General features: G+C 34.4%; 12 protein-coding genes and 3 pseudogenes across 15 annotated transcripts, besides 5 other annotated features; 11 read left to right on the forward strand and 4 right to left on the reverse strand.

The window, feature by feature from the left end:
• Positions 1–22,722: part of a mobile genetic element that runs on past both edges of the window.
• TVAGG3_0778460 lies at positions 164–1,379 on the forward strand (annotated as a pseudogene). The gene has a single exon. A coding segment is annotated over exon 1 (1,216 nt).
• Positions 1,925–22,722: part of a mobile genetic element that runs on past the window's edge.
• TVAGG3_0778480 (uncharacterized protein) lies at positions 3,812–4,285 on the reverse strand (the record flags this gene model as incomplete). The annotated part of the gene is made up of 1 exon (XM_051246227.1): positions 3,812–4,285. One exon carries the CDS (start codon positions 4,283–4,285, stop codon positions 3,812–3,814), a length of 474 nt encoding a protein of 157 aa, XP_051081702.1.
• Positions 4,604–5,491, forward strand: TVAGG3_0778490 (protein of unknown function, DUF4106 family; the record flags this gene model as incomplete). Its single annotated transcript, XM_051246228.1, has 1 exon — positions 4,604–5,491. One exon carries the CDS (start codon positions 4,604–4,606, stop codon positions 5,489–5,491), a length of 888 nt encoding a protein of 295 aa, XP_051081703.1.
• TVAGG3_0778500 (uncharacterized protein) lies at positions 6,756–7,532 on the reverse strand (the record flags this gene model as incomplete). Its single annotated transcript, XM_051246229.1, has 1 exon — positions 6,756–7,532. The coding sequence occupies one exon, from the start codon at positions 7,530–7,532 to the stop codon at positions 6,756–6,758; it is 777 nt and encodes a 258-aa protein (XP_051081704.1).
• TVAGG3_0778510 (ATP binding) lies at positions 9,892–10,635 on the forward strand (the record flags this gene model as incomplete). Its single annotated transcript, XM_051246230.1, has 1 exon — positions 9,892–10,635. The coding sequence occupies one exon, from the start codon at positions 9,892–9,894 to the stop codon at positions 10,633–10,635; it is 744 nt and encodes a 247-aa protein (XP_051081705.1).
• TVAGG3_0778520 lies at positions 10,655–11,739 on the forward strand (annotated as a pseudogene). Its single transcript has one exon. A coding segment is annotated over exon 1 (1,085 nt).
• On the forward strand, positions 11,914–12,412 carry TVAGG3_0778530 (KilA, N-terminal/APSES-type HTH, DNA-binding family; the record flags this gene model as incomplete). The annotated part of the gene is made up of 1 exon (XM_051246231.1): positions 11,914–12,412. A coding segment is annotated over one exon (499 nt), but the record flags the coding sequence as incomplete, so codon positions are not given.
• Positions 12,753–13,371, forward strand: TVAGG3_0778540 (organellar and viral DNA polymerase type B; the record flags this gene model as incomplete). Its single annotated transcript, XM_051246232.1, has 1 exon — positions 12,753–13,371. A coding segment is annotated over one exon (619 nt), but the record flags the coding sequence as incomplete, so codon positions are not given.
• Positions 13,398–13,718, forward strand: TVAGG3_0778550 (organellar and viral DNA polymerase type B; the record flags this gene model as incomplete). The annotated part of the gene is made up of 1 exon (XM_051246233.1): positions 13,398–13,718. The coding sequence occupies one exon, from the start codon at positions 13,398–13,400 to the stop codon at positions 13,716–13,718; it is 321 nt and encodes a 106-aa protein (XP_051081708.1).
• Positions 13,758–13,822: a mobile genetic element.
• Positions 13,943–14,051: a mobile genetic element.
• Positions 14,193–14,301: a mobile genetic element.
• On the reverse strand, positions 15,097–15,471 carry TVAGG3_0778590 (uncharacterized protein; the record flags this gene model as incomplete). Its single annotated transcript, XM_051246234.1, has 1 exon — positions 15,097–15,471. The coding sequence occupies one exon, from the start codon at positions 15,469–15,471 to the stop codon at positions 15,097–15,099; it is 375 nt and encodes a 124-aa protein (XP_051081709.1).
• Positions 15,576–16,436, forward strand: TVAGG3_0778600 (KilA, N-terminal/APSES-type HTH, DNA-binding family; the record flags this gene model as incomplete). The annotated part of the gene is made up of 1 exon (XM_051246235.1): positions 15,576–16,436. The coding sequence occupies one exon, from the start codon at positions 15,576–15,578 to the stop codon at positions 16,434–16,436; it is 861 nt and encodes a 286-aa protein (XP_051081710.1).
• TVAGG3_0778610 (uncharacterized protein) lies at positions 16,541–16,915 on the reverse strand (the record flags this gene model as incomplete). The annotated part of the gene is made up of 1 exon (XM_051246236.1): positions 16,541–16,915. A coding segment is annotated over one exon (375 nt), but the record flags the coding sequence as incomplete, so codon positions are not given.
• TVAGG3_0778620 (organellar and viral DNA polymerase type B) lies at positions 18,358–19,239 on the forward strand (the record flags this gene model as incomplete). Its single annotated transcript, XM_051246237.1, has 1 exon — positions 18,358–19,239. A coding segment is annotated over one exon (882 nt), but the record flags the coding sequence as incomplete, so codon positions are not given.
• On the forward strand, positions 19,474–20,552 carry TVAGG3_0778630 (annotated as a pseudogene). Its single transcript has one exon. A coding segment is annotated over exon 1 (1,079 nt).
• Positions 20,784–21,344, forward strand: TVAGG3_0778640 (organellar and viral DNA polymerase type B; the record flags this gene model as incomplete). The annotated part of the gene is made up of 1 exon (XM_051246238.1): positions 20,784–21,344. One exon carries the CDS (start codon positions 20,784–20,786, stop codon positions 21,342–21,344), a length of 561 nt encoding a protein of 186 aa, XP_051081713.1.

Consider the following 22,722-nt stretch of genomic DNA (forward strand, 5'->3'; position numbering starts at 1 on the left):
TATCTAGAATAAAAATGTCAAATGAAACAGCGTCTATGAGAGAAATACACACAACCGACAACTCATTATACAAGCTCTAAATAAGAACACAACAAACTTTTCAAACTATTCTAAGATATCTGAGTCATTGAAAGAAGGAAACTTAAAACTGACATTAAACCCAATGACAGATGAGTTTCTGTTTCAAGACAAGAAGAACCATACTGTTTGTATAAATCCAACAAAAGGAACTTTAAACGAGAAACCTATAAAAGAACTTCTTTTGAAAGCAGATGTTGACAACAAAGCAGACAAAACATATGTAGACGATGCAATAGCAAAAGAAGAAGAAAGAGCTGACAAAGCTTATGCAACAAAAGAACATACTCATCCTGAACTAGCAGACAAACATATGTTGACAATAAAATGTCAAGTGAAGTGACAAGAGCTGAAAACGAATATTCTAAAAAGACTCATACACATACATTGCAAATATTACAAACTTACAAGAAACCTTAAACAGTAAAAGTGCCGTTGGACATACACATACCATTGCAAATATTACAAACTTACAAGAAACCTTAAACAGTAAAAGTGCCGTTGGACATACACATACCATTGCAAATATTACAAACTTACAAGAAACCTTAAACAGTAAAAGTGCCGTTGGACATACACATACCATTGCAAATATTACAAACTTACAAGAAACCTTAAACAGTAAAAGTGACGTTGGACATACACACGATTTCTTCGCAACTGTTGCTATAGAAAGTATTGAAGGAACGGTTGAAGAAACTGGTGGGGATGTATTATATTTTAAACCTCCTAACTTTCCACAAGGTTTAACATCGGAAGAAAACATAACAACGACGAAATACATTAGATGTAGAAATGTTTATGTCATGGAGGATGAAAAAAACGTTAAATTCACTGCTCAAGATTTATATGAGAAGAAAGCAGACAAAACAGAGCTTCAAACATTAAAGACGGAAATACTTCAAACATTATATCCTATAGGCTCTATTTATACGTCAATGAACTCTACCAGACCAGAAGTAGTACTTGGTTTTGGAACTTGGACTCAAATAGTCGACAGGTTTTTTGTATTGTGCAAACTCTTCAAGGAAACAGGTGGAAGTAAAACGATTTCAGGTGAAAATTTACCTGCGCACAGTCACTACATAGATTTAAGTACATCTCAAGCAGGTTGGCATAAGCATAGATATTGGGATTGGTCAGCAATGACAAAAGGTAAAGGATATGATGTTAAAGACGACGTTAAGTTTGCTATAAATTGTTTCTGGAGTAACACTGAGGGAGGAGGAAACCATACACATCGCGTTTCAGGGTATACGCAAACAACGGGACAAGTAAAGACTACATGCCACCTTACATGACAGTTTACGCATGGTATAGAATTGCTTAGTCGTCATGTTCCACTTCTTTAGCATATTCGTCAGGAGTTGTCTTATATTTAGGAACTGTCTTTGAAGTATACCACCTTGAACTTTGACAAGTTTGAAACGAGGTCTGACAATAGTAGTTTTATCTTCTGCTTGCAGTCTGTACATTTTGCCATGTTTGCCTAAAACTTCATAATATTCTCTTGTATACTTTCTTCTATTTTTACGAACACGAATGTGAGTACCTGTCGGGTTCCCATTGTTGTCATAGTCAATAGTATTTTCATATGGGTCGCGTTTAGGTATTTCTATTTTACTTTGTCACCTTTCTGAAGTTTGAAGCCCGGCATTCTTTCTTGTTTGTCTCTTTTGACTAATTATTATTAATAATAGTCTTTCTCTAAGTCGGGGTTGTTTTTCATTTCTTCGGGGGAGTGGTTTCCCAAACCTTTTTGTTTACGGTTATTGTAAATATTTAAAACTTGTCTCATCTTTGCCATGGAGAAGTGTCTATACTTGTCGTCATATGACATTTCATTAGTTAGTATGGTTAAGTTGGGTACGGCGGCACTGCGTTCCACCTTACCCAAGTTAACCTTAAATATTTACGAAACCGTTAACGTAAATTTTACAACACAACCATAACACCAACTCAACCTTAAATATTTACAAAACCATCTGACACATAAATGACTTCACTAACGAACTCACTAATGTAAAAATAAACGTTCTCACTATCGTTCTCACTAACGACTTCACTAATGTTCTCATAAATTTTCCTCATATCTTCATCATCAGTGTTAACCCTATTGTAGTCATACTTGAAGCCATAAACTTTCTCTAACTTCTTAACGTACAATTTACATAACTTACCTTCGTCATCGTATGGTTTAATGATATAACTATTTCTATCTTTATACACAGTCAATGAAAAGTCAACTGGTCTCGGATGTATTTGAAAGAACATGTTATGCTCAGGAAGGAAGAATAAATGTTTAAATGTATGTTTGTTATACTGTGGAATTCGAATGAGTGCTTTTGTTCTGTCATTTACATCCAAATAAAAATTTTCAGTAAATAAAAAATAAACTTAAAAATTAATGATATCACCACCCTCACACGTATGAAAACATAGCGCAAAAATAAATTTAGGTGAAGTGGTGAGATCTCACCTCTTTTTTCACCTGTTTTTTCACCCTGTTGAATTCATTGCTTTATAACTCTCTTCCTTGATTTCTTTTTAGTTGCTTTCTTCACGTCTGACACATAAACGACTTCACTAACGACTTCACTAACGACTTCACACGTATGAAAACATAGCACAAAAATAAATTTAGGTGAAGTGGTGAGATTTCACCTGTTTTTTCACCTCTTTTTTCACCCTGTTGAATTCATTGCTTTATAACTCTCTTCCTTGATTTCTTTTTAGTTGCTTTCTTCACGTCTGACACATAAACGACTTCACTAACGACTTCACTAACGACTTCACACGTATGAAAACATAGCACAAAAATAAATTTAGGTGAAGTGGTGAGATTTCACCTGTTTTCTCACCTGTTTTTTCACCCACTTGAATTCATTGCTTTATAACTCTCTTCCTTGGTTTCTTTTTAGTTGCTTTCTTCACGTCTGTCTCCAGCTTAACTGTCTTTCTTCTTCGTCCGTAATGATACCAATTACTTCCACCAGTCAATGGGTCAAATGGTCTTTCGTAAGGGTTTCCATACATTCCATAGGGACCATACGGAAGAACTACTGGTGGAGAAGAAACATTTTCTTTAGTTCCATCGACTCTATTTAAATGCATTGTTTCACCTTTCATCTGGTCATTAAAGTCTTTTGCATGTTTTGCAAACTCATCGTCCTTTCCTAAAGCATTTTCTGACTCAGTCGCAACCAAATTGGATGCTTTATTTATGAGCCCTATTTTATTTAATCTTAACTTCTTTGCAACCCAGCCTCCAATCTTTCCTTTATTTGCATCTAATGTCTTCGAAACTCTTCCTCCACTCATTTTATTTACTGCGTCATAAGCCCAAGTGCTTTGCTCCAAATGCTAATGCTTTTGTTCCCATTGCGCCTAAAGCTGCCCAAGCTACCATTTACACCATATTAAAATCATCTCTCTTCAATATTATCTCATAAAAGTTCTCTTACTGGAGAAAGTCAATGAAACATAAACATTCTCACGGCTTCGCCCTCACCGCTTTGCGGTCTATCTAACTTATTTCTTATCATCTATTCTCAATAATGTCTGAACAATTGCTAACATCTTCTACAACAGTTATTTCATCATGAATGACCTTTTAAAAACAAGCTCATTTAATATGCTATTAAAATCATTTCAAATAATGAGTCCATCCTTTCCATCTTTAGGTAGCACAACATCTTTCATTGAAGAAGGTTCGACAAGTCTTATGTTAAACTTATGGACAAAGTTTTTTATTACTATAATGCTTCGGCGGCGAATACATATAGTTTGAAAGACATAATATAGATTCTTCAGCAAATTCACTTATACTGGATTTTATAACAATGTTCTCACGAGACCAAATACCACCAATTGACAATCTTGTAAGCAATCCTGCTGAACCTTCAACTGTAAACGTCGATGGTAACATTCCACGAAGGTCATCTATTGACATCTTTGAGTCACTGAATTTAAATATTTTCTTAAAGCAATCGTCATTATCTAACCATGCAATAGCTTTGAAGTTTTCATTCGAATATACATCTGCTTCATTAAATGTAAAACCTGACTTCTTTGCAGAGACGACTTTAAAATCTATTGAGTTTGTTTCAAAATTATATGCTATGCTAACTTCTGAAGGTAATGGGTGTCCTTCCGCAGTCAGTTGTTCTCTCACTACCGTTTGAAGCTTTGTATTAAAAACTTTCATGTCATCTCCTGTCTAGGTTCACATACACAGCAATAGGAAAACTATCTTGCTTCTTTGTCTCATCATTATACCTCAAAACATTAAAGTTCTTCAATAATATTGTTCTTCCTGCTGGAATACTTCGAACCTGTCTTATTTCAATAGCTTTCTCACCTCCTACATACTCTACCAGTGTCTTGGATATTCATAAGTATACTGACTTTTTGAATTTTGGTTGGTTTCATCATAACATGTTCATAGTATATCTTTATACTCTTGTCAGTTAGACTCGGTGCTATGTTCTGAATATTTCTGACTTGCATTTTTAATGGAGATAAAATGAAGCATTTAATACATGACGTAGATGAAGACATGAATGAAACTACAGACAAACTTAACTCTTCTCTCATTCTTCCTTTCAGTAAGGACTATGAGTTCTGTTCAAATGGCGTTTATTTCTATTGTGGAAAGATGGGTTCAGGTAAGACATTTAATTTAATTCGTCATATACTCATAACAGAACGTTTAGGAAATGACTCATATTATGACCAAATCATTATATCAGCAACTTCAGACTCTATGGACTCAACAGCGAAAACATTTATGTCAAAAGTTCAAGCCTCTGTCGTTAAAGTTCCAGACAGTGAACTCATTGAATTTCTTCAACGTTACATTCGACGTAAGAGGAAATATTATGCCATCGTTGAATTTATACAGTCAGGAATGCAAAAGACTTCTGAGGAGATGGAAAGAATTATTGACAAACACCACTTACGTCAGTACTCAGGAGTTTACGATATGAAACGACTTACAAACTACATTCTATCAAAACTTTCAAAATACCCCTTCAAAAAGTATCCTTCAAACACTCTGCTCGTTTGCGACGACTTCGCCGGAAAAGGTTTAGTGTCAAAGCCTGACTCACCATTAGCTAACATCATTACTAAAGTCAGACATTACCACTTAACTGTAGCAATACTTATGCAAACATGGAGGTTTTTAGCTTTAAACATAAAACGTCTCATAACTGACTTCGTTATCTTTCAAGGTTTCTCACGTTATGATATTGAACTCATTTGGAAACAGTCAGGTATAACATTACCTTTTGAAGAAATTTGGGAAGCATATAAGTCTCTCATCTCTCCTCGTTCATACCTTGAGATTCATATCATGACTAATACCATTAAAGTCAAAAATATTCCATGGGAACGACCAACATTGTTTTAAAGTTTAACCTTCAATTGACTGATGGTAAACAAATTCCATGCATCTCTGTCGCCATTTCTGTTAATATTTTTGCTGTCATTCATATCATCCACTTCCCCATCCGTTAACTTTTGAGGATATGCGTTAGAATAGCTGTTCTTAAATGAAGGCTTTTCACCTTTTAGCGCATAAACTCTATAACTTTCTGCATACTTTATGTTTGAACCTCCTGAGCCATCATTGACATAAATTTTTATAGGCTTCCACCCTTTGTTCATGTTCCTGCTTCTTCCCTTAGCTCTTTTGTTCAGTAGTTCTACATCTTTATACACAGCACCTGTCTCAGTGAATTCAACAATATTTTCATTCGTTAGCTTTACATTCAAACCCTTGTCGAGTATATTGTTCATTTCATACATATAAAAGGTTTTTATTCTATATGAAATGAGAAGCAAATCCATCTTAGCTGGTGCCGTTAATGTTCCAATTGAACCAACATCAAATGTTGACTCACGAACGACAAACAATATTGTCATAAAGAACTATAGTTCGGAGTGTTTGAAAGAAAAAGAACCAGAACTGAAATCCGTGAATTTAAACTCAGCTTCAAACGCTAACGCTACATCAGATGTTAAGTTAGAGTATCCACCACTGGACCAAATTCTTTCAAGAGAAGCCAACGACAACCCTTACACAAATGTTCAAACAAATCCTTCAGATAACGTAGACCATTACCTTCTTCAGTTATATCAAACTATCTTACTCAAAGACGATAAGAAGCTTTTGACAAATCTTATAAGTAAGAACCAAATAATTCTAACAAAGGAGGACCTTGAAAATGTTATCTCACGAATAACAGGGAAACAATGTGTCATTGACTATCTCGACCCTGAAATCGAATGCTGTGGTCAAACGCCACCATTCATGAAAATAGGTAACATCCGCATCATTGAAACACCAGGAACTACAGGAGTTGAGTTTAAGTATAAATATTCGAACGAGTATACAAAACTTTCAACAGAATATAAACTTTGCTTGAAATATGTTTTAGTAAATTAAAGCAATTTGTAATATCTGTCCAAAACTTCTTCAACAGTATCGAACTCATCTTCATAATGCAAACCTAATCTTATTGACTTGGTGCAGTTTTCACTAACACAATATAGCGCTTTGCGCTCGGCGCCTTTGACGCCTTTTTCTGTTCTCTTGACTGACATAACTAACTCATTTGTTTCATCAAACAGCAACAACCAAAGTTCATGACCTAATACATAACATTCATACTTTATATTTTTAGCTCTGAGTTCTCTTGTAAGCTGTTGCATTTAATATTTTCTAAAAAGTCAACTTCAACAGTCATTCGCACTGGTGCCTTCAGTTCTACAGGCTCGCCCTGAAAGTCAACAAGTCTGAATTGCATGTCTTTCAAATTATGAGGACTAATGCGAACCCATTTACCTAAATGAGTTGCTATGACAGGAACGTTTGGAATGAACATTGAATTTACTTCATAACAGAAAGACTTATATTCTACTGAACCTTTACTATTAACTCCTGAAATGCCTGTGACATTAGCTATTTTAGACTCAATGTACAAACAATTACCATAACATACGTATGGAACAGATTTCATCTCAATCGTTTTGTCAAAACTTTTCAAAGGAAATGTCATATGGTATGCTCCCAGAAGCAATTGAACTCTATGACTCATTCGTGTTATCTTAAACTCCTTCGCATAACTGAACTTCAAAACTCCTGCAATAAGTTTAACATTCATTAAGTTTTCTTCGTTCTCCTTGTTTATTGTAGTATTTATGAGCGCATTTAACACTCCAGCTAATGTTTCCATCTTATATTCTACATTATTGTGAAATCTTATTTCATGCTTCTTTCCATCTATTTCAAACTCCATGAAATCTGTTTCATCTGTTATGACAAAAGTTGCGATAGTATTGAAGTCAACAACTCTGAAAGCAAGTGCTTCATTCTGTAGACCTAAGTTTGTTTGAAGCTTTACTGTCCCGTATTCGTTTGGGTCTGTACTTTGCAAATAGAACAACATTTTATTCTCATTAAAATATGACTATTGCTGCATATGCGTATGAAACAAATGAAGCAAGAAGAGCACATGAACTAGTAAACGAAAACTCAACTTTAACCATTGAAGGCAATGATTTAGTCATTGACGATGGAAAAACTAAAAAAGTCATTGATTTCGATACTTTTAACACTTATGACCCATTCATTACAACAAGCAAAGTTCCTATTATAAATGATGGAACGGTGCAATATATAAATTCTACAGTAGATGCCTCATTAGTGAAAGTATTAAATGTTCTCATTGAATTGTTAAAGAGCTTTCGATTTGACGACAACATTAAATGCCTAAAGAATTTAGTCATGAATGAGAAACAAATTCTCGGCGTTGCTGGTAGCAGTAATGATGTACACCTTATGACATTAGAATATTATAACGAACATAAAGATGAACTGAAAGGAGAGAAGGGTGACACCGGACCACAAGGAATACAAGGACCTCAAGGAATACAAGGAATACAAGGAATACAAGGACCTCAAGGCGAAAACGGTTTGGATGGAAAGGATGGAAAGGATGGAAAAACTGCTAAATCATGGATATGGGACCTTATAAATACTGGTTTAACAGCTGCTTCATATGGAGTTCTTCAATACCAAATCGGAAAGATATGGGCGGTACTTGGTGAAGAAGTTTTAAATGACGTTAAAAATGCTTTGAACTTCATTTCAAATGGTTCGGATACTATTAAAACTTTATCTGGTTGGATGCAAGAAACAAGGAGTCAAATAGATACTGTAAGACGTATAGCAAACAATGCACGTACGGGATTGGATACTTTACGACAAGCACAAAATACACTAAAGGAAGCAAATGATATTCTTGGCTCAGTATCAGACATGCATGAAGATTGGCTTAAAGGTATTGACAAATCTTTAAAAAATCACAGTCAGTCTATTGCTGACTACAAGAAAAGTATAGATTTTTTACATAGTGCTATGGACGTACATGATGGAAGCATAAGGAACTTACTTAATGCTAACAATAACTTACCAGGAACTATTAAAGCATTTATAAAGTCCTTTGTAAAACCTGGTGCTCTAACATTTAGGTCTTTGAGAGCAAGAGCATTGAAGTCAAGAGATGCAGAAACTCCAACAGAACCTACAGAAGGAACTGAAACAACAGAAACTCCAAAAGAACCACCAAAACCAACAGCTAATGAAATATTGTTCGAATATTTTCCAAGGTACTCTGTTCTCATTGCATACATTCAAGAAATACTTAAGAAAGCAGACTTGACTTTAGGAGATGATGAAAGTTCTGTATATCTTTCGTTCCAGTTTCAAATAGCAGAACTTTTGAGACAGATATGTTTAATGTATGACAACATCTCTGATTTCACAAGATATGATGACGACCATGACCCCGAACACGGTGAAGAAGAAGTTTTACAAACATCCATTAAGACAGGAAAGGTTTTAACTCAAAGTCTCATTATTGACACCAAAGATGGCGAAGTGGACGTTCTTCAAGAGCTGAAGAAAAATACTTCTTCGGGAGGTGGTGGTAGGCATGAACTTGAAATAAATGAGATAGAAGAGAAATTAGCCGAAAAAGCAGATAAAGAACATAAACACAATATCTCCGATATAAATGAACTTCAAGCTACATTAAATAGTAAAGCGGACAAAAATGAACTTGACGCAACGAACAAAGTTTTGAAATCTCATAAACACAATATCTCCGATATAAATGAACTTCAAACTTCTTTAGACAATAAAGCAGACAAAAACCATGTTCATTATATAAGTTCTGATGAACAGATTATAACGGACTATCATGGATATTTAACACAGGGTGAAAAAGTGAATACGAAAAATGTTAATGAAAGAAGATATAAATTCATTCGTGCTAAAGGTTATGACATACACTGTACTGTACAGTATGACACAGGTATAGCACCACAATCATTTGGTTATAACGCTGAAATTTATGCTTCATACTTCTTTGTTAACGGTGTATTAGTTGAACCAAGATTTACTTTGAGAGTTAAGTCAAAAATAACTTTTGAAGATGCTATTAAAAGTAAAGCTGACAAAACAGAACTTGACGCAACGAACAAAGTTTTGAAATCTCATAAACACAACATCTCCGATATAAATGAACTTCAAGCTACATTAGACAGTAAAGCCGACAAGAACCATACACATAAATCCTTCACTACTGTTAGAGCAGACGACATAATATTGAACTTTGACCTTGGTTCAAGTGCACCATTAGAGAATCCGAGTACAAGCGTAAAAGATACTCTTAACAATTTAGATAAGAGTTGCAGGAATATCGAAGTCATGCCAGAAACTTTGAAGCATATGAACTACCAGCAATGTTAGATAAGAAAGCAGATAAAACTTATGTGGATGCAGAACTAACAAAGAAATTTTCGAAACCAGATACAATGACATTTACAACAGAAATTATAAATGGTGAACCAGCAACTCCATTTGAATTTGTTAGAGGTCTTCAACCAGATACTTTTGAATTTTTCTTGGATAATTCTATTGAACTAACATTACATTATAAAAGTGGAACAAATGCAACATTTCATCCGGGAGATACATTCCAAATGGTATTTAATGACATAAGTTCTTTAGAATATGTTTATAGAGTTATGAGCATATATGATTTAATATATCCTATAGGAGCTGTTTATACGTCTATGAATCCAATAAATCCAAACACTTTATTTGGTGGTAGATGGTATGAAATAGTTGACAGTTTTCCATTCTACACTAATACGCAGTCAATGAAGATGGGAGGTTCAAAGAAAATAGGTATTGAAAACCTTCCTTCACATATGCATAGGTTCAGTGGAAGAACATCTGTGGAAGGAAACCATTCACATTCAATAACAAAAAGAGGTTATACAAATCTTGCAGCGGGTTCGGATAGACAGGGAATGCATAGATATGATATTTCAACTGACCCAGTAGATTCAAGCACAGGTATTTTCTGTGGAACTGCAGGAAATCATACACATGTTGTAGCTGGTATTACAGACCCAGCAGGTAATGGAAAAGATTATATGCCTCCTTATATAACAATGCACGCTTGGATACGAGTTGGTTAAAATCTTTAACTTTACATAAATGAGCTTGAAAGAAGTATTCGAACAACATCCATGGAGGTCATTTAAGAAGTTCAATGAAGCTGCAAAGAGTTCGGGATTTACTAACAGAGCTGAAGTGAAAAGGTTCTTTGACAAAAATGTTGTACATCAAACAAAAATAAACCCTTACGACTACTTTTTACCAATTTACTCCAACACTCCTGACGCATACCAATTTGACACTCTCATTCAAAGCAGAAAAGGAGGACATAAACCATTCCTCATCTTCATAAATGTTAACACTCGTAAAGCATATGCATATCCAATGAAAATAAAGGAACTCGTGAAGTGTTAAGAGTTTTACAAAAGTTTGTAGCAGAACATAACCCAAGTACTTTAACATCAGACCAAGACGGTGCATACCTCAGCAACGAAATCACAGAATTTCTCATTAAGCATAACATAACTCACTACACTACTGAAGACCATAACCATAACATACTCGGTATCATTAACCGCTTCATAAGAACGCTCAGAGATTTAAATCAAGAGCGAGACTTTACCGAAGAAACAATGAAACATTTCATCGAAGTTTACAATTCCTCAACACATTCTACAACAGGACATACACCAAATTCAATGACACAACAACAAGAAGAAAAGTATATACAAAAGAAACGAAGTCAAACACAAAATATCAGAAATTCAACACAATTTACTCTCATTCCTGGAACAAAAGTTCGTGTAGTTCTTGACGACAAACCGTTGACAAAGAAACGTTTAAGGTTAAGTCGAAATTATTATATCGTAGACTCTACGCAAGGTAATGGATATCTTATAAAAGCTGCTGACGACTCCATAGCATTTTACCCTCGTCATAAATTAGTCGAAAGTAGTAATGGCAAACTTGCTGAAACCATTGACGAAGCAAAGCGAGGAGTGGTTATTGAAATACTTGACTACAACATAAACGATGACACTTATAAAGTAAGATATGAAGGAGGCGTTGAAGATGTTATACCATCTAAGAACTTGAGAGAATCTAAACCAACTCATCTGGGACCATTAGAGCGGGAGTACTGGAAAGATAAAAACATGCCAGAAAGAATAAGAAAATTCTTCTAAACTTTTTCGTTGGATGTAAATCAGACAAAAATATATTATAGGTGAAGAGGTGAGATTTCACCTGTTTTCTCACCTGTTTTTTCACCTCTTGAATTTTCGTGAATTTTCACAAAAGACCAAAAATAAAGTTAGTTTTATTTTTATTTATTTTTTATTTTGTATGTAAGAACAGAAATGTCAGTCGAAGCAAAAACATTCACGAACAAATCTAATGGTGAAACATTCACAAAAGGCACTTATAATGGTATTGAAGTCTTACGTAGAGACAAGGATGGTTACATTAATGCAACAAAGATGGCGAGAGAAGCAGGAAAGTTAAACCATTTAAACAGATTTCTCAATAGTGCTAAAATGCAGGAAATTCTTGAGTTTTGGTTGAAAGAATACGGTCGAGCCAAAAGTGGCTCAACCTCAAAACAAGCATTTTATGAGCTTACTAAGGGCGTTATGAATGAATTCAAAGGTATTTACATACATGCTGACCTCGTTCATTTTGTTGCTGAATGGTGCTCTGTAAAGTATGCATTTTATGTCAAAGATATTATGGACTCCATAGACAAGAAAGTTCATGAGAAGTTAGATGAAGAAGAACTCGAAGATACAGTGGAGAATGCTAAACCTTTGTTCGAAGAAGAAGTTGGAAAAATGTGTGAAAAACAATTAGAACATGAACGTGAGATATATTATGGTTATAGAGATTCTCCATACGAACTAGACCAATGGGAACAAGAAGATTTAAAGAGAGAATTTAGAGAATATGAACTCGCTAAGATAGCATTTGAAGCTGCAGAAAAGAAGTTAAAAGTTTGGGGTCGTTTTGTAAAAAAAATATTGTGAGTAAATGAACCATTTATTTTTATTGAATTCACCAAAAAATATAATTTAGGTGAAGAGGTGAGATTTCACCTCTTTTTTCACCTCTTTTTTCACCTCTTGAATTTTCGTGAATTTTCCCGATAGAAAAAATAAAGTTAGTTTTATTTTTATTTATTTTTTTATTTTGTATAAAAGATATGATTTCAACAATCGGCACAACAACAATTCAAGCCGCGAACGGCGGGACTCTGTCCACAACAACTTCACCAAACTCGTTAGTCATGAATCCAACATCTATGTTAGTAGAGATGGAAAGCTTCATTCCTTCTTCATTTACTTTCGAAACAGAAATACAAAAAATTAAGCAGGAACTTTTAACAAGTAATTTAGACTGTAGTGCGAAAGATGAAACAAATGAACAGTATCTTTATGAAATGGAGGACCTCATCGACCATTTACCTAAACTACCTGAAATTCAGCATCAAAAACTAACTATTCCTGAATTCGACGAAATTGAAGTCAAAGCAACTGACTCAGTAGAAATAAAGAAGTTCATACGTAAAGTAAATTATGAATTCCTTGGTTTTCATTGCAACCATAAAGTTATGGACAAAGATTGCGATATGGTATATAAGAATGTTTCTGACATATATAAATCTGAAGAATTTAAGACCTACGACAACTTTGTTTCGTTAGTTGCTGAATGTGTTTGGGAAATAAGAGATAAAGATAGAAGAGGCAAAGTATGGAACGAACAACTAAGACCCGCTATGTTTGAGATGAAGAGAGCAATTGACGCTTTAGTTGTTCTAGCAGGTCAAATTTCAATGTATAATGCAAAAATGAACCCACAATGTTCAAAATGTAAAGCAGCAATAAGGAAATATAACTACTCCGTCAAAGAGATAGAAAGAATGCGAAACGACTATGCAGACTTAAAGAAAGAAGCAGAAAAGCCAGCAGAAGATAAAATGGACATGTTAGCATTTCTGAACAAAAACTATCCAACAGTAGAAGATTTCCTTCTATCTGACGTCAAGAAGAAATATAAAGAGACTTTCGGCATTGTTAAAACTTTTGATATCCTCAGCGAAGAAATAGAAGCTACAAAACTGTTTAGGATTTCAAATATACATCGTACAATTCATGTAAAACGCTTGTGAAAAAAAGAGGTGAAAAATTAGGTGAAAAAAGAGGTGAAATCTTGTTATATACGAAAACGATAAAAACAGTTTGACAGAAAAGTGACACCTTTACGTGTCAAAAATATAAAAAGTGATATTTTATTCATCATTATCTTCTTCATAATTTATTTCATATTCTTCGTCTTACCAACAAAAGATGGGAATGTGAACAATTGCGGGCAATTTTTAGCCATTTTGGCTTGGAACTAGAGCCTGCGAGGTACATGGATAGTATCAGTACCTCACAGGCTCTAGTTCTCTATATGGCGCCGAGAAATTTTGGTGAAATGTGGTCGCATTTCACCAAAATTTTTTCGGCGCCATAGGATGAATTGGAGGGTGAGAGATATTATTTCATACAATACTACTCTCACCCTCCAATTCCCAGCCAAAATGGCTAAAAATTGCCCGCAATGTGAACAATTGCGGGCAATTTTTAGCCATTTTGGCTTGGAACTAGAGCCTGCGAGGTACATGGATAGTATCAGTACCTCACAGGCTCTAGTTCTCTATATGGCGCCGAGAAATTTTGGTGAAATGTGGTCGCATTTCACCAAATTTTTTTCGGCGCCATAGGATGAATTGGAGGGTGAGAGATATTATTTCATACAATACTACTCTCACCCTCAATTTTAATTACTTAAACTCATTCTATTTTTTTGACATGTAAATGTCACTTTTACTGAGATCTGACACAATGTCAGATCTCTTTTTTTCGTATATAAGAATCTCACCTCTTCACCTAAATTATATTTTTGGTCATTTACACTCATTTACGAAGAAGTCATGACAAAGCATTTACGATGAAATCTTGACAAGGCATTTACGAAGAAGTTATGACAAAGCATTTACGAAGAAGTTATGACAAAGCATTTACGAAGAAGTTATGACAAAGCATTTACGAAGAAGTTATGACAAAGTCAAGACCCTTTGGGTCTCGCCGCTTAGCGGCTGAGGGTGAAAAATTAGGTGAAAAAAGAGGTGAAATCTCACCTCTTCACCTAAATTATATTTTTGGTCAAAGCTTCCACGAGAGAAAAGATTCCTCATTTGCTAAGGATTCCAAAAATGAAAAAATCGTTGATTTCGGCTGAGAAAAAACAGCAAAACCCTTCTTCCACGGGAACAAAGAAATAAAGAAGAAATAAAGTAAATTTTTTATTTATTCCCGTGGAAGATAGAGCACTTTTATGACACTTTTTATTCACGACAAACAAGACAAATAAAGAAAATAAGAAAATACGGCGCTGTCGCGGTTCGAACCACAGACCCTGACCCCTCCATAACACCACCTTAGACCACTGTGCTACGTAGCCTGTCGACATAAGATTTTATAAATTGCATATTTGACGTAAATTTATTTCCATCTGGCTTCCCACTGCATAAGATATTCATACGTGTTTGTAAGACATTCATTAAACTTCTTTTCTATTGCATCTAATCTTGCGTTATTTTTTTCAATAACTTGTCTGTATTCTTCATCATCTCCAGCAGTGTTTGGGTCTTCACGTTTAAAATATTCATTGTTAACCAATTTTTTATCTACAAATTTTATTAGTGTTTGATTCACTTCGTTATGATAACGGTCATATTCTTTCAATACGTAAGTGAAGACAAAATGCGTCGTACCTTCAATCTTAAAGCTTAAAGAACTTTCAACACAGTTTTGAGGGTCTGTCAGTGCGTCAATGAGATAGTATTCGAAGTCAGTCAATAATCTTTTTAAAGTCATTTCATACAGGATAAAATTTAATGTTGTGAAGAAATAGTGTTTAACACAAAAATAAAGTTAGTTTTATTTTTATTTATTTTTTTATCCGGAATGTAAAGACAGATATGTCAACATTAGAGAACACAACAACTGCTATCGTTCATGAAGTCATAAATGAAGAATACGAATACATACAGTATAACAAACAATTGAGACTCATTCGTTCTGTCAAAGACGACATGTACCAAATGCAAAGTATTTTGACGGCTTGTTTTGCTCCAGATACTAAGCTTCCTAAAGACTGGTTTAGGAACCAAAGCACACAAGAACTTTTGAGCGAAGCACAGCGAGACATACTTTTTTCTGAAAACAGTGAAGAACAGCGAGTAGGTAAAAAATCCCAGTCGCCAAAACTCTATGAAAACCGTGAAAAATTGCCAAACGGTTTGAGAGGATATTATGTTCATAGACTTTTAGTAAATGCAGTTGCAATGTGGGCTTCACCACGTTATGCTTGGAATATTTACAAACTTCTTGACGAACTTCACAGACAAGAACGTGGAGAGATGGAAAAGAAACTTCAAGCAAAAGATGAAGTCATTGAATCCAAAGACAAAAGCATACAGAAAAGAATACCACGTTCAGTACCAAAAGGAAAGGAAAAGAGTTATAAGTATATGATATATACTGAAGAGTTGGAGAAAGAAGAAGATAAAGATATGGTTATGTTGCATTTAGTCAGAAGAAACAACAAGAGCTTTTATGACCTTGCTAAGATTTACAAATCTGACAGAAACTGGTTCTATCCTGAAAACTTACCGATTTCAATGACACCGAATGAGCAAATAAAGGAAATTGTCAAAAATACTCTTCCTCAAACACACTATGACATCAAAGGTTGCACAATACTTACCTTCAAAGAAGACTTACCATTACTGAAGGAAAAAATAACAGAATATTTCGACAACTTCAAAGAGGAAGAATGAAGTCACGACAACATTAACGAAGAAGTCACGACAACATTAACGAAGAGAGAATGAGGTGAAAAAACAGGTGAAATCTCACCTCTTCACCAAAAATATATTTTTGGTTAAATAGCTTCAGGGTCAATTTCTTCAACCATTTCACTTCCTTCGTCAATGTCAATAGAAGCTTCTTCAACCTTTGGTAAGAACTTTTGTATAACATCTTTGTTCGTTATTGTCTTCAGAGATGAAGGATAATATTTCACATTTATTTCACCCTTCTTATATTCTTTCTGTTCGGAAAGATTTAAAGCAATACTGAAGAAGTCAACGTTAGAGTTCTTTATGACAGTATAGTGTGTATCTTTGACATTCACGAAGAAACCCTTTTGTTTCAAAACTACTGCTAACTCTTGTGAAGTATAACGTTTGCGGTCAATGACGATAGCTAATGGTCTGACATACTGACCAAACTTAGATTCTTTCACAAACTTCTTGTTAAAGATAACATTGACGTTTGAAGCACCATTGAACTCATTCTTGATGGCAGTAGCGAGAGCATTGTATGAAAAGAACTTGCAATCTTGCATGTGTTTCATTAAAATAAAAATATTAAATTATTTTGAAAAATAACTTAAAAAAATGTAATCTAATTTTTCAAAAAATATTTTTTATCCGATAGAAAAGATGACAGAAAAATTAACTTTTTACATAGCGCCAGACCCTTCTTGCCCACATCTTTTTAAGCCACAATATATAGTCATAGAACTAAATAGAGAAAGCGAAATTCTACAAATAGAAGAAAGCGAAATTCTACAAACAGAAGAAACATATAGAGACCTAGATAACGAAACTGGATATGCACTATTCTGGTTAGATTGTCCTTATGAAATGTATGAAAAAAAGGCTTTATATGAAGAATATAGAAAATATTGTCATGAAAACAATATAAGACCAAGCTCTAGAGAAAAATTCTATGCTGGTATAAAACATCTTTTCGAAGTTCGGAATGGCAAATATAGAAAGAAATAATTTTTCTAAGTTTATTTTTTCAAAAAATATTTTTTTATTTCCTACTAAAGATGTATCGGAAGTTGTCTAAGTTAGAACACTCGGAAATAAAACAACTTCTTACAGAAGCTAATATAGATGTTGCAAAGCATTACGCAACAAACAAAAAAGCACTCGCTGACATCCTCAATGACTATAATGGTGCAATAAGTTATGATAGAATTCATGAGTTCATAAAGCCGCAACGCGGCGAGGACGAAGTCCATGCAAGAGCATTTCCTTTAAATGACATTGCTATTGACTTATATCATAGACGTTCAGTACCTCATGAAGTAAGAAGAGAAATGTTTGACATAACAAATGCAAACGTTGGTGAAACAAGAAGAGCTGTACCACATGAAGTAAGAAGAGAAATGTTTGACATAACAAATGCAAACGTTGGTGAAACACGAAAGAGAGATGACACACTGAAACAACAGAGAAGAGAGATGTTTAAAAGTGCTATAGAACAAGTTCGCAAAGCTAAACGATGTCATTCGTTCCATTGACGACAAACCAAAAGAAGGTGAGAGATGGTTAAAGAAAGATGAAGAGAATAGGAAGAGAAATGTGAAGTCAGGCAATAGACTCATTGACTTTAACATCGAAGCTTTAGATGAACCAAACAGAGACTACTTACACAAACATTTCGGTAAGGTTTTCATGAGACTCTTAGAGAAAATTAAAATAAACTCCAACAGAGATGGATGGTATGTTATAAACTTGGTGGAAAGTATGAATGTTCTACGTTAAACCTCAATAATATTGGAACATTACTACATCAGCTCTTGAAGGAGAACTTTATATCAGAGATAGAAGCAAATGCGCAGGTATTGTTGAAATGCACTATGACTTCTTCTTGACAAACATAAAGAATCTTACCGAAATAAAGATGTATGATTTAACAGAATATGAAGGCTTAACGATGTCAGATGTAAAGAAAGGCAAACCAAAAAAGAGACCATATAGAGATGAAAGCACACTGACAAATGACCAGAAAGCCATTTTGGAAGCTCTTAAGCAAACAGGAAACCCAGCACTTATAGAAAGCTTTTGGAAAGATAATGGTGAAAAGAAGTTTTATAAGAAGAGAAGCGGTCAGTTCTGGAAGTATCTTTGCACATTACCTATAAATCTTGAACGCTACCAAATCTTCAATGAACTGAACAAAAGAACTGCAACACTTATGACAGAGGACAATTGTTTCGTTTATGCTTGCATTCAGGCTGGAGTAAATGAAGAAACTATTGACCACATGAGAGAAGTCATTCGTGTTAGAGACTTTCCTCAAAGTAAAGTACAAGAAATTTCTGACGCAACAGGTATATCATTTAATGTTACCATTGGTTATTTCAATGACTCAAGACATAATGAAATAAAGAGATATATACCAAAAGAATGCGAAACTGTTAGAACTATTGACTTACTTCTTGTTGAAGACCACTACATGCTAAATGAAAGATTACCAATGACAACATACTTCATTCGAAACTATAAAGAAATTCTCAAAGCTTGTGGTGGAATGAACATTGAGAAACAGATGAAGATTTATACAAAGAGAGAAGATAAATATGTAGTTCGTTATGATAGAACAACACCGTTATGGGATGTTATGAAAACATTGTGGGAGTGCAAATATTTCGAACCTATTTCTTATGGAGAACTTTTCACATATACTACTGACTTATATAAACAGAACCTTGCACCATTTAAAGATTTGACATATGCTCCAAAGTATTGTGTACAACTGAAGAAGAAAGCAGAGTCAAAAGAAGTAAATAAAGCTAAATGTAAATTCATACCTGAGCACGTTTTCTTTGCTGACTTTGAGTGTAGTACGGATGGCTTTCATAAAGCTTTTAACATCTGTTATGACAGTGAAGATGGTTCAGTGAGTGAAAGCATTTGGGGTCAAAACTGTGCAACAGAATTTTTGGAAAGACTTCCTGACAAGAGTTTAATATATTTTCACAACCTCAGTTATGACATAAACTTCATCTTAAGACACATGACAGAAGTGAAAGGAACTCCCATCATTAAAGGTTCACGAACAATGCAAATAACTGGCTTATATAAAGGACGGGCAATTATTATAAAAGACTCTTACAGTGTTATAAATAAGAAGCTTAAACTATTTCCTGCTATGTTTAACTTACAAACAGGACCGAAAGAAGTATTTCCATATAACTACTACAGCAGTGTTTTGTTAGCAAATGACAACAGAACTGGTGTCATTTCTGAAGCATGTAAGTTTATCCATGATGCAGATACATTTATGAAGAACATAGATTCCATCAAAGGTTGCAGAATAGATGAAAACCACTTCGACTTAGAAAAATATAGCACGTTTTACTGCAAACAAGATGTAAGAATTTTAAGAGAAGGTTTTGTAAAGTTCCGCAATGACTTATTGAAAGAGTTTGATTTAAACGTTTATGACTACGTTAGTATTTGTTCTATTGCTAACAAATTGTTTGAGAACAGAGTATACTTCCCGAATGGAAATCTTTATGACCTCTCAAATAAACCAAGAGAATTTATTTCGAGATGCATTCAAGGTGGAAGATGTATGTTGTCAGATAACATGAAACAAAAGAGCAAAAAGAAACTCATTGCTGACTTCGACACTGTTTCATTATATCCTTCAGCTATAGCAAGATTTATACTTTAGAAGGAATTCCAAAAGTATTGAAGGATGAGATGCTAAGCACAGAGTATCTCATGAGACATTTATTCGATGATGACCAAAAGGAACCCATTGGTGAAAAGTTTATGTCTGGCTTCTTTGTTCTCATTAAGATAACAGAGATTGGTATACCCAGACACTTTCATTTAATAGTTTGCGACCCTGAACTAAATCCAGAACTTAACGTTCCAAGAAGTTCAAACACTTGCTGTCTCATGTATGTTGACCATATAACATTACAAGACCTCATAAAATATCAAGGTGTCAAATGTGAAGTGTTGCAAGGATACTATTACGATGGAAACAGAGATATGAGAATAAGAGATGAAGTAAAGAAGTTGTTTGAGTTAAGGTTAAAGTATAAGAAAGAAGGAAACCCCTTACAAGAAATTATAAAACTCATTCTGAACAGCATTTATGGCAAAACTATTCTATCTCCTATTGAGTCAAAAATAACCATAGTAAATGACAAAGATGCTATAAGATATGCTATAAGAAATTACAACCATATAGTGAAGTTCGAAGGTTTGGATGGTTCAGATAAAACTATTTTCAAGCTAACGAAAAGCATTTGCAGACACTTTAACTTCTGTCCACTTGGTGTTAATATTCTGTCTATGTCAAAACGTATTATGAATGAAGTATTCTGTACTGCAGAGGACATGGGACTTCAAATATTTTACCAGGATACCGACAGTATGCACTTATATAATGAAGACATCCCAAAGCTTGCAGCAGAGTTTAAGAAGAGATATGGTCGCGAACTTATAGGAAAGAACCTTGGTCAATTTCATAGCGACTTTGCAGAAATAACACCTGGAAAACAAAGTTTAGCTTATAAAAGTATTTTCTGTGGAAAGAAGACCTACATAGACTTACTCACTAACGATTTAAATGAAGTTGCATTTCACTGCAGAATGAAAGGCGTGAAGCAAGATGTTATTGCTTTAACCGCTAATGAAATGTTTCCTGAAGCTATACAATGCTATTACAATGAAGATAAGAACATTCACATACCTGTTGGAACATATGACAAAGACTCTGAGTTCAGTTTAATGAAACTTTACAAAGCACTTTATGATGGTCAAGAGATTGCATTCGACTTATGTAAGTCATGTCAACCTTGCTTTGCTGAAAAGTTCAACTTTTCAATAACGACTAAAACAAGCTTTATTCGTAAGTTGAAGTTCTGAGGTCATTTATTTTTGTCAGCAATGAGGTCATGAATGAGGTCATGAATGAGGTCATTCGTGATAAAAATAAAGCTAGCGTAGATTTTACAATACTGCGATGGTAGAGTTTAAGAGTTGTGCTTCAATGTAGAGACAGTCCTTATGGTCTGGAGGCAAGAACACTGGACATTTATGGTCATGAGTGGAGAACATGTCTATCCAAAACTCACGATTGAAGCCAGTTAATTTATAGTATTTAGGGTTAGGAAGTGGTGAAGTTCTTGTATGACCAATGAACTCATTTTCAACTCCCTTACTTAAGTTTGAATATAATATAGCTTGCTTTCTATCCCAAATGCCAGGTGTTACAATCTTTGAAAATTCATTTTTCCTCGGAAGCATTGCATCATAATTGAAAACATTCTTAAAATCATCACTTGGTTCAGAGATTTGAAACCTTATACGTAATGGATTTTTTTCTTTAGCGACTTCATTGAATGGTGAGAATACAATGAATTGACAGTCATGAGTTCCATCTTCATTTTCATTAAATTCATAATGAAAGTCTATAAGTTGTGGCTGACTACCTTCTTCTTTCAGTTGTGCAAGAAACTCACGTAAAGGCTGTAAAGTTTGTACTTCAATGTTGAACTTTTTCTCGAACATCTCATTAAATGAAATCATACATTGCAACAATGTTGTATCGTCTTTAAAGTATTTGTATATGTGAATGTTTTGGGCGCTTAAAGACTGTTCGTCATTTTCTATCTCGACTTGAAGTATAAAGTCAACCTTTCTGAAAGCACGTGTTATATACATAGATGTTATGCCAATGTACTTCTCTTCATTTATGTTCACAATCCAGTCTGTTGGAACTTAAACGTTACTCTGTTCCCCTTTATTTTTGACGTCAGGGTTTTCACTACTGAACGCAACAGATAAAGGTATTTGTCTATACATTTAGTTCGGATAAAAATAAACCATTTACTCTTTCTTTGCTTCAGCTTCTTTAGCTTTTGCTTCAGCTTCTTCTCTAGCTTTCTTTGCCAGCAAACGTGGGTTCTTTTGTCTTCCAGCAGCTAATGCAAGCAAGTTGTTTTTCACTAAGTTTTCTCTTTGGTCTCTCTGGCTTTTTGTTCTTGTTTTTGTTCTTCAGTTCGGATAAAATTTGCTCACGAATTTCTTTCTTCAATGCTTCAACATCTATGACCCCTTGGGTCTTGTCCGTAGGGCTTGTCTGAGTCATTTGACTGTAGATAAAAAACTAAATTAAAACTTTAACCGATGTAAAATGAGCTTGTCAAAATCAGACGAGAGTCTATTATATTAAATGACGCCAGAGGAATACAACATCCTTTCTATTATGTAAGTCAGAGTAAAGATGGTAAAATATATGTAA

Source organism: Trichomonas vaginalis, chromosome VI (assembly GCF_026262505.1).
Source record: "Trichomonas vaginalis G3 chromosome VI, whole genome shotgun sequence".
NCBI classification, from domain to species: Eukaryota; Parabasalia; order Trichomonadida; family Trichomonadidae; genus Trichomonas; species Trichomonas vaginalis.